The sequence below is a fragment of the Alligator mississippiensis genome, chromosome 4, assembly GCF_030867095.1.
Source record: "Alligator mississippiensis isolate rAllMis1 chromosome 4, rAllMis1, whole genome shotgun sequence".
Taxonomy (NCBI): Eukaryota; Metazoa; Chordata; order Crocodylia; family Alligatoridae; genus Alligator; species Alligator mississippiensis.
The window spans coordinates 5,139,318-5,150,290 of NC_081827.1; the positions used below are offsets into that span (position 1 = coordinate 5,139,318).

At 43.9% G+C, this 10,973-nt stretch overlaps 1 protein-coding gene across 2 annotated transcripts in view; it reads left to right on the forward strand.

Moving 5' to 3' along the window:
• Positions 1–10,973, forward strand: part of STRIP2 (striatin interacting protein 2) — a 39,688-nt gene extending 28,715 nt beyond the window's left edge. For both annotated transcript variants that reach the window (XM_059725707.1, XM_059725708.1), the window contains 3 exons: positions 3,508–3,612; positions 5,417–5,621; positions 8,800–10,973. In XM_059725707.1, coding sequence (XP_059581690.1) covers positions 3,508–3,612; positions 5,417–5,621; positions 8,800–9,050 — 561 coding nt within the window. In that variant the 3' untranslated portion in view covers positions 9,051–10,973. The remainder of the gene's footprint in view (positions 1–3,507; positions 3,613–5,416; positions 5,622–8,799) is intronic.

Here is a 10,973-nt window from a genome sequence, read left to right on the forward strand (position 1 = left end):
GAGCTCATGTAATCATCGAGTCCAGCCCCCCTGCCATAGGCAGGAAGTCAGCTGGGATCAAGTGATCCCAGCAAGAAAAATATCCAGATGTTTGTTAAAAGAGTTGTAGATCTGTCTCTCCTCCTTCTCCCCCACCCCGGGTTCTTACAATGGCTTCTTCTCTGTGAGACAGCAGAGTTAAAATGAGAGAGAAATAGCATTCATGATAGCTTTTAAAAAGTAAAAATAAAACTAGGAAGAATTCTTCTGGGCAAGCTTTCGGGTCCTGAAAGCTTGCTAAGAAGAATTTTTCCAACTATTTAATTGGCCTAATAGATCTCAGATTTACCCAAAGAACATTGTCTGCCTATGTCCTTAGACCAACACGGCTACGGCCAACACACCTGTAATAAAACTAGGACACCTTCCTTTCATTCCTTTCAGTAATTAAGCATGTTCCAATGTTTCTTACGGGGATGAGTTTTATTTATATACTTATTATATTTGTACGCCGCGCTTCCCAAAAAAGGGCTTAGGGCAGTTTACTCTGTGGGTGTGGGTGGGTGTGTCGGGGTGGAGGGTGCGGTACTGTTTCACTGTGCATGTAGCAACGAGTGTTCTCATTCAATGATGCCCTGATTTGAGACGGTCGATGACATAGTAATTTCATGTTTCCTGGCTGACTTAGCAGTTCCACAACGTCCCGCGAGAGCAAAAATTAATCCCACAGAGGGTTGAATATATGCAGATATATGATACATCTCCATTCCATTTCCATGGTGTCTCCATAGAAAGATGTGACAACTCAGACTTCTGAAAAAACGGCAGCTTTTGCAGGAACAGTTCTCTAACTTTTTGGATCATCATTATTAAAAATCATTATTTTCAAGGGATAAAAACCTACAAATAAAATGTTACAGCGGTGTGGGTCAGTTGGGGGGGTCTCCCTTCTTCTTGAGCAAAATGTGCATTTGCTCTGTTGTCAGACAGAAGGCAGGGTCCTCTAGGGATACCGTAAAGGATAGGAAGAAGTGAGACCTCGCTTGGTTGGACTGTCGTCAGAAAGGGAATGTGGGACTCGCTATTTTGGTCTCTTGTGAAAACAGAGAAAAGAGCAGGGCTGAACCTTGCTTAATCTTTCATCATTAGAGAAATTGGAGAGAGCAGGAGCATGTTTTGCAGCATAATTCCCTGGGGAAGTGCCCATTGCCTATTGGATAACTGCTCCTTCTGCGAGAGAGATGCAAAGACTTGCTTGTTCTACACTGTACCATTGAAAATAAGAAAGACGAAAAGAAACCCACCCCGCCGTTGAATGGCTAATTGTTTTAGAGTTCGTTATTTGGGGGAGGTTCTAGTTTGTTCATTTTTATTCTGTTCAATTGAGAACTTGAAAGAGTTTACAGGGCATGAAAGAGGAAAAACAGAGAGCGTTAGAGGATACCAGCTAGTACTGTGCACTGTAATGAGAGAATACCAGTACTTTGCAAGCAAGGCCACCCCTTGAGGCCAATTCATTGGCCTAGGTAGAAGCACACTAGTTGATTTGATCCATGGGTTACCACTAAAACCTAGTCTTTACTAGAGAAAGTTTGCCTCTACACCTTTGAGCAGTGAAGCTGTAATGAAGACCCTTCTTTTGGTGGCAAAAAAGTGATTTTCCTGGCATGGTGTTTAACAGTTGAAATAAGCTATCCTGGCTAAAAGCACTTTCTTGCCTGTGTACAATATGAGTAATGCCAGCACAGTAATTAGCAGCGAGTGTGGCACTGTGTTTGTTTTTTGAAGCCCTCATTAACACTGTTCTGCCTGTTCAAGTTTCCTGTGTAGACCTAGGCTAGCTTGGATTATGAGTTTTGACAGAAACTGTTCCCTTGTGTATCGTCTTTCCATCACTGCTCAAAGCTCGCTCTCGTGAGAGTGCCTAGACGCTGGGGCCGATGACAGATTTCAGAGTATTGTTGGTTCCTAAGTGTTTCCTTCAATATAACTTGCTCAACAATGCAAATGTAAATGGCTTTCTACATTTACTGATGCTCATTTCCAATCTCATCCCCCAGCAGATCATTTATTAAGCACCAAACCAAGTGCTCAGCAGGGTACAAACAGAGGGCAATGGTCCATGCCCTGGGGAGCTTATCTCACCCAAACTGGACGTGAAGAAGATAGATGAGAGAGAAGCTAATGTCATAAGGGGATATTTCTGTATGAAGCTTGGAGTAGCTTTAGTCAGCTTTAAATATTTCACATAGGTATTACTGGGGAAAAAAAGGCCTGAGAGGATGGATGGAAGCTTCTGCATAGAAATCCATAGAATATCAAGCATTGCAACCCCAGTCACATTGGCTCTGCCTGTCTTTTTGTGACAACAGACAACTTTTAAGATCCATAAAATTTCTGTTTATGGTTCCTTCAGGCAGAACCTTAAAAATGAAAGTACAATCTCTTCTTCCTGCATGGTTTAAAATCCAGTAGAGCTTTTCATATGTGGGTTTTGCCCTTGTATTCTCACCCCACAATGCCTTCTCTTACTTGGTCAAGAAGCATGCTGCACATTGGTTGGTTGCTGTGCAGTTGCCTCTTGCTCCAGAATTGACTGTTTCAGTGTTGCTGTCTTCTGAGTACTGGTATTGTTGGAAATCTTTTGGGATGAAAGTCAGTATAAAATATGGTGGTCCTCTAACCCAATGTGAACCTGTTTTATAGCCATTCCACCTGGAAGGGAAAGGCAAGCTGCCTACACGGATAGGAGTTGGTGGGTGCCTACCTGAAATGTTGGTTCTGTGCAGTACGTGGGCAGATCTAATCAATCCAGATTGAATCTTTGTGACATAAAAACATCTTTTTCCCATAGCCCATGCTATTGTTTGTCATCCTTATTTTGTTGCAATTCTATGTTATTTATCTGCAAACACCCTCTACACTTGTGGTGAGGGGAACATTGATACATATAAGCAATAAAATGGATCCTATAGATCAGAGCTTTCCAAACTTTTCATGTTGGTGACACACTCTTTAGACATGCATCATTTTGCGACACTAATTCAGTTCCGGGGGAGGGGCCAAGGGAAGCAGACGCGAGTAAGGGAGCTCCGTGGTGCCCTTCCGCAAAATTTTCTGCATTTCGCGCGACACACCTACACACTGCCGCCAACACACTAGTGTGTCACGGCACAGTTTGGAAAGCTCTGCTATAGATAAACAGTTGTCATCAGGCTGTAATTCAGTGTCTGTGAAGTGTATAAACAATGAATGTGAATCGAGAGCATATCGCTCTCTTGGTGGAACAGCACTCACCTGCTTGCTTTTGTGTCTCTCCTTTCTCTTCAGCATGTGCACCAAATGCATCTTAAATGTCATCAGCAGGATTTTCAGAGAGGCTTCCCAGAATCTGTCAGCTTGTCAACAGAGCATTTCTTCTCCCAGATGAAGGAGCTATAGTGTCCAATACCAGTACTCCTACAAATGCCACCATAAATGTTACCTCTAGGAATAGTGCACTGAACTTCTCCCTGTGTCTGTTGGCAGGAAACTGGAGATAACAACCAGTTCTGCTGGAGAAACCTGTTTTCATGCATTAATCTGCTGAGGATCCTCAACAAGTTGACCAAGTGGAAACATTCTAGGACAATGGTGAGTTGGTGCATGGTGGTTTGAGCCGCGTCTCTCAGAAATCCTGTTGTGAGATTACTACCATTTTGATGGGACGTATTGGGTATTATCTGCTTGTTCTTTTTGTAGCAAAGACAGCCTTCTGTGTCCAAGAGTTGTTTGGTATTAAGTGAAGATAAAGTTGTTTTTCTCCCCAGATCTTGTCCTTGGCAAGAAAATGTTTAGGGTATATCATAGAACTGGATGTAGGTCATCTAATCCAACCCACCGCTTGAGGCAGGATCCATCCCTATTCAAGCCATCCCCTACAAATCCGTGTCTAACCTATTCCTAAAACTACATAAATAACCCTGTCACACAATTATAAGTCATATTGCCCAGAGATACCAAAAGCACCCTAACCTGACACAGGTAAAACAGGTGGATGAGGGCTGTCAGTGACCTACCGCTGCAAGTGTTGTTTGAGAGGTCCAAGGAAGAGGGCTGTGCTTCATGCTACAGAAAAAGGCAACCCCCGCCCCCCCCGCCACACACATCACCCCCAGTCCATACCCATATGACCAAGGGGTAAAATTCCCTCCTGATCCCAAATGTGGTATGACCCTGAGCGGAGGGGCTAGATCATCTAAGCAAGAAGCTGCAGGGTTAGGCCCAGAAGGAGCATTGCACACCCTAGTCAGGATCCCCAGCCTTAGCTGATGCCAACACTCGATGCTTCTGAAGAAGGTGGATAAAAACCACGACACCTGTAGCAACAGGAGGGGGAAATTCCTTCCCGGCCCCATGTGGCAACCGGCAAAGCCCAGAAGCATGAGAAAACCAAACATGCCCCATTCTGCTCTGCAGCCTGAGGACAGCAAGCATAATGATGCACATTGCACCCTCTTGCTGGACTCCCCCTTCTGTATCCCCACCATAAACATATCCCGGCTCCTTTTAATCTTCTTTCATGAGCAGCCTAGTTGTGGAGCTGTGTCGTTCTCTGGCCCGCTCCTATATCCACCTGCTCTAGGCTACAGAGCTCAGCGATCCGTCCCAGGGGTGGGCTCCTGGGCTTCTAGCTGTTGCTCCTTGCTCACAATACAACACAGAGCTATGAAGAGAAACTCGTGCAAGTTCTTAGCAAGGAAGCTTTGATACTGGAAGTGGTATAATCATGTTAGCGTAGTTGTCCACTCTGGCTAATTAACTTTGTCCCTGTGGGTTTATTACTTGTTTACCTCCCCTTCTTCCCTGTCTCTTGACTTCAAATCATTCTCTTCAGTACATGCTCTGTGCATGTCCTTTCATAGCACCTGGTGAAATGAGGTCAGGCTCACAAAAGCTCAGGCTGTACTTCTCTGATTGAGCCTATAAGCGCCCCTGCCTTTTGTACTGCTTCGGTTATCCAAGCTATCTTATTCAGAACGACATAACCCTGCATGGTGCCTTGCAGATATGTCCTTAAGTTAGCTACAATAACGTGTGTGCAAGAAACTGGGAGATGGTGCTTAAACGTGTGTGCTTGGCTCCGTTTAGAAGGGAAAGGACAGAGAGAAGCAACCATGTTGTAGGCAATGCAGTGAGCCGATAGAATAAGACCAGGTCTGCCTTCCTGTTTGGCACCGTTTTAGTGTGCTGTGGCAGAAAACTGATGTGCAGGGTGGAAGATAAAATGCCACAGGTGTATGACCAGGGGGTTTTCCCACTGTTCATCTGCTGTACTTCACAGGAAAAAAAAATTGAATAGGGATGTTTTTTATACCACGCTTGCCAGTACGGCCTATGGGTGCCTAATTGTTTTAGAAGGTACTGGAACCAGTCATGTTGGTTTGTTGGTTGATAGATGCTGGTGGTTTTTAAATCGGCCCCAATCCTGAAACGAGCTCTGAAGGTGAAGCAGGCCATGATGCAGCTGTATGTCCTGAAGCTGCTGAAGATCCAGACCAAATACCTGGGGCGCCAATGGAGAAAGAGCAACATGAAAACCATGTCTGCCATTTATCAGAAAGTGCGACACCGCATGAACGATGACTGGGCTTATGGCAATGGTGAGTACTGGCAGGCAGGCACTTCCTCGCTTGCAGCTAATGTATGTGCAGTTTGTCACCTTCTGCCTCGTCTGCAAATCGGGCTCGACCAACCTGGTCTTGCAAAGACCTGCACTGGCAATTTTGCTGAAGGCCCTGCCTACTTAGCTGAAGGTGAAAAAAGATGTAATCTATTCCCTACTATGGTGAAGGAGTCTGATCCAGTAGGAACGATAGGATCAGCATTTCAGTGCCAGCTTAACTGGTACAACATTATCTACTGTTAAGATCATTTTAGACATTAAGCAACCAAGCTCCGCCTCAGAGTGCACCGAGCTTGCAGGAGTGAACTTGGCCAGGGTGCAAAAACCTGAGTTAGGCTCTGCAGGTCATTTCTGTGAAATAAAGGCAGTTATAAGCTAACTGTACACACTTCATGGGCTGTGTTTTGGCCTAGGGTCTGCCTATCCGCCACTGTTGTGATGCAGTTTGTCCATATTTTCTGCAATGGGACAGACAACACAACACCACAGTGTGACTGTCACAAACCAAAGCAATGCAGTTGGCTACAAAGTCTGTATACTTAAGATATTTTCGGTGAGCACATTAACCTGAATCCCAGGCTCTGCTAAAGGGGGAGGAGCATTGTTGCCTTGAATAATGTATTTGGCCTAAAAGCTTAAATTGCACCCATTGTGCTTAAATTCGCTAATGAGGATTAATCAGGTAGTGCTTGCAGCATCAAGGAATATGTATTAATGGGTCACTATCAAGAAACGTAGGCTTAATATTTTAGACTTTCTTGTTGGAGATATTGGTGATTAAACATTTAGGGTATTTAATTTCAGTTTAAATGGACTTATATTAAAGCCTTCCTGCTGCACTTCTGAGAACCATATAATAAGTATTGCCTTAATTCAGGAGGAAACAAAACCCTCATTAATCTAATTTCACTGTAGAGCTCAATAAAATCCCAAACGTAACAACTACTAAAGTTACCTTTTTATTTTAATGCATCTCTCAAATGATTTACCATGACATAGTCTTTCTCCACTTGCTTATTGCTTTTTAATGTGAATAAAGACAGGAGCTGGAAGTATTTCTGCTGTAGATTACATGCAGCTGCTGCATGCATTTCATTTTTGGCTGTGTTGGCAAACCTGGACAATGGAGGTACACCCACTGCTCAAAGATAGCAACAGCAGAACACCATGCTGTCATTGTTCACAGCCGAGGATGATTGTCTTCCACGACCACCTTGCCGGTCGGTCCCAGATGGCTGACAAGGCCAGTCTGGGATTGCCAGGTTCTGGTCCAACTTGGCCACGTGTTTCTATGTGGGGTGGGTGGTTCCAAATTCTTGATATTCGGTCTGTGACACACTATTTCTGCCGCTTCTGCTTTTCCATCTCCTGTGGTCATCTTGAGGTTTCAAAGTACTGAGATCTTTGCAGCAGACTCTTCCTCCGTTTGGGGTTGTCCCGGGCGATAATCTCCCACAAGCTGTGTTGATGTTGCATTTTTTTTTCAGGTTGGCCTTGAGGACGCCATTGAAGCGCCTGGGCGGGCTGCTAGTGGGCCAGGTGCTGCCCCAGCTCGGAGGCAGCACCCGACCCAATCCAACTCTTCCCTGACCCCAAGCTGGGCAGCAGCCAGCCCACTAGCAGCCTGCCTGGGTGCCCCAGGGGGTGTCACTACCGCAGAAGGAAGGGCCATGTCCCCCTGCTGCTCAGGGGCAGCCTGCCGGCAGCTCACCCCCCAGTCATGGGAGAGGCAGACAGGCTTCCCCGAAAAAGAAAAACCAGGATCAGGCCCCTTGCTGCTGCTGCCTTCAGCAGGTGCCTGCTGAAGGCAGAAGCAGCAACAATCTTCCCAGGGGGAGAGCTGACTAATAGCTGCAATGCATAGTTGTAAACTAAACTATATCATGATGTAGTTTAGTTTGCAACCATGCAAACTTATTTAAAACCCCCAGAACTGCTGCACTTGTACAGTGTGACGCCGTTAAGCCACACAAGGTAACGTTTTAGTCACTGTACCTGGTAATGGTGTCACGAGTATAAGCGCCCTGAGATGTGAGTTTAAGCCTTGCTCCACACTTGTGTGAAAAGCAGCCCCCTGTTGACCCAGGTATGATGGCATGGGGAGGAGTCAAGGTGGCAAGATGTGATGCTAGCCATATTGCTCCTTCTTGTGCCATTGGCTGGTGTGCCTTAACCATGCTAGCTTGGATCAGATGGGCCACTGATTCTGCTGGTGCCCCCTTTGGACAAGAGGATCCTCTTCTCCCTCTCTATTTTGCTCCGGTCTTGCAGCCTGGTTTACACTTCTAAGAATCTAATGGGAAATGGCATTTTGCCAGTTCCAAATTCCCCCAGGGACGGAGATTTAAGCATCAGCATTATGTGATACTTGATTGCATGGTTCGCTACTTAGCAGACATTGCATCCTGATCTAGACAGTCTGTCAGTCTACTGTATAAGTGCTCCAGCTTTCAGACAAGACCTGGAAATGTTTTCCCATGAGAAGGTTTATTTTTGTCTTCTGTATACAGTCTGAACTCATTAAATCTGGTTTTTCCTCCTAAAAAGCTATTGAGATCATTTTTTTTTTTTTGTTCAAGGAATTCTCTATACCATAGAGAGTGAGTATTTCTTATAGAACAGAACACCAGGAAATTTGAGTGATTTTGTCTAGAAACATTACATGGCTGAAATATCACGGCTATTATAGCCAGCTATTAATTGCACAACATTGTCTGAAGTTAAATTTGCCTAATTTTCTCATTAAGAGACCTAGCTTTCATTGGCTTATAAACTTTCCTTAATCATGCATGTAAAATCTCTCATTTTCTATCTTTTAGTAAGAACTGTGAGGTTGTTTTGAAAAGTAGCCAGCATTATATAATATCAGAACGCATACGCGGAAGGGGTAAGAGTTAAGATTTTCCAGGAAACTTTACTTCTGGTTTAACTTTAATGCTTAGTTTCATAGTGCTTTATAATTGTAGCGTTATATTTCATAGAAAAGAACCTCTAATGTATGCATGAACTGGTTTGGAAGAAACTCTTGCAGTCATTACTGTGAATTTGACCAGCTCAGCCATATCGCTTTATCCTGAGATCACAACCCTCTATTTCTGCTAAACCTTATGCCATGTCAGAGAGAGAGAATGATTTTCTCGTATTTGTGTGTGCAGATATTGATGCCAGACCGTGGGATTTCCAAGCTGAAGAATGCATGCTAAGAGCCAACATCGAAGCCTTCAATAACCGCAGATACGATAAACCACAGGACTCTGAGTTTGCGCCCGTGGACAACTGCTTGCAGAGCGTGCTTGGACAGCGGTTGGAGCTCCCTGAGGATTTCCATTACTCCTATGAACTGTGGCTAGAGAGAGAGGTGTTTTCTCAGCCTATCCGCTGGGAAGAGTTGCTACACTATCAGTGATAAGAGAATTACCCAAACCAAATGCTGTCTCCATAAGGATACAAGGTGCTACTATCTGGGAAAGAAGTCACTTTATGACTGGGGGTCCTTAAGTCTGGGGACAGAACTTGCTAACAGGGAAGTTGCCTTTTTTATTTATCCAAACCCCTGCCCCCCTTCCTTCCATACACACACACTGTGGTATCCTAAATCTTTTAGGGACTTTCCCATCCCTTCCCTTGCACCTTCCAGAGACTGTCAATATAAATGGACCTGCACAGAGTGCAGATTCTGATGTCACACTAGTTACAATTTAGAGTAATAACACTGATTGTACTGGTGTTTACTCCAGATTTACACAGGTATAACAGAGATCAGAATCAGGCTCGAGTGTCTTGGCTTCTTCTGAGCTTGGTTCACATGTATAAGTCTGCTGTATAAGTAGCTTCCCTGTGGAAGGTTTGTCTTACCCAGTTGCCCTATGTAGTGCTTAATGGTTTCACTTACTCATCTTGGCATCAATACTTAGATTAAACACCCTGGTTACTAATGCCTCTAAAGATCAAAAGTAAATAGGAATCAGCACTATGTGATGTCCTCAGTAGAGGCTCATGGATGTATAGGCTAATGAAAGCTGAACTCCAGAGGTGGAACCGCGGTGCTGCTACTTGTTGTACAGCCCGTTCTGTGAAAGCTTCTGTTTCCAGAACTGCCAATCTTGCCAAATTCACCAGGCCTGTTATTTCCATACTTTTCTTCATGACTATTCTTTTATCCGTCACTGCATTCACTTAATTTTTGTAATAAAGTTAAATGAATATTAACTGTAGCTGCCTGACTACAATATGTGAGCTGTAAAAGAGTTAGAGTGCCTGGGATCCTTTCTACTTTATATATGAGTGAGCCCAGATTGAAAATACCATTTTAAACACTAAGACTTGCCATGTCAAGCATTCTTTTTCTCATCTATCCAATTAATTTTCTGGGATTTTTCTTTCTTCCAGTATCTTACAAGGAAGAAATCACAGCAGGGCTATTTACTGGAAGGCAATTACAGCAATCCATTAGATTACCAGCTTGTTGGTTTTTTCCATTTTTGGCCCTGAAGGTAACAGTAAATGCAATGCCTTGCCAAAAGTGACCCGTTTGACTTGTGACACAGGATTTTCTTTTGTTGTAGTGTTTTGGGGGAGCTGGTCTTGTGCTCTGTCCTAAAGGTGGTAAGTGGATGGGATAGCATTTCATTGTCAAGATGAAGCAGAATATCAGACTTTGCAGCCCATAACTTTCAAAAGGAAGCTCAGTCTTCAAGCATTATACATGATTTCCCCTGCTTGGACAGCTCATGGTTTCATAAACTAAAATCTTCAGGCAGATTCTACCTCAGCTTAAACCTGTGTCACTGTCTCCCCTCAGCCTATTATAACCATGCATTTGGGAGTGAAATCTTTGTCCAGTATATTTAAAGTTAATGGCCACACTACTGAATGAGCTGGACACTTGGCCTAGGCTTGTAAAATCCTTGGCATTTCAATAAAAGTTTCACACAAGGGCCACAAGAGAGGCTTTATAAAAGCAATGTTGAAGTTGTCATAGCAGCAGTGCCTGGACACTGAGCTTACTCTGCAGAGCCCCACAGTACTAGACAGCAAAGGTCTTAGGTTTAGTCTTTTTGACAACAGTTTTGTCAAAGAAGCATGGCATGCACCTGTGTATTTCAGGCAAAACTTCTTATAAATTAGACTGTAACGCTAGCTGCATTTCAAGAACACAAGCAATAAGACCACATGTAGTATGACAGCATGTCTGTTCACTGCTATGGAATTAGCCTGAGAATGTTTCTTAGTATGATTTGAATAAGGCACTTTTCCAAGATGGCAGTAGTAAATCTGTTCACTTTTTAAGCACATTTTGTGTCCAAAAATAAAGTGAGTGACTTTTAAA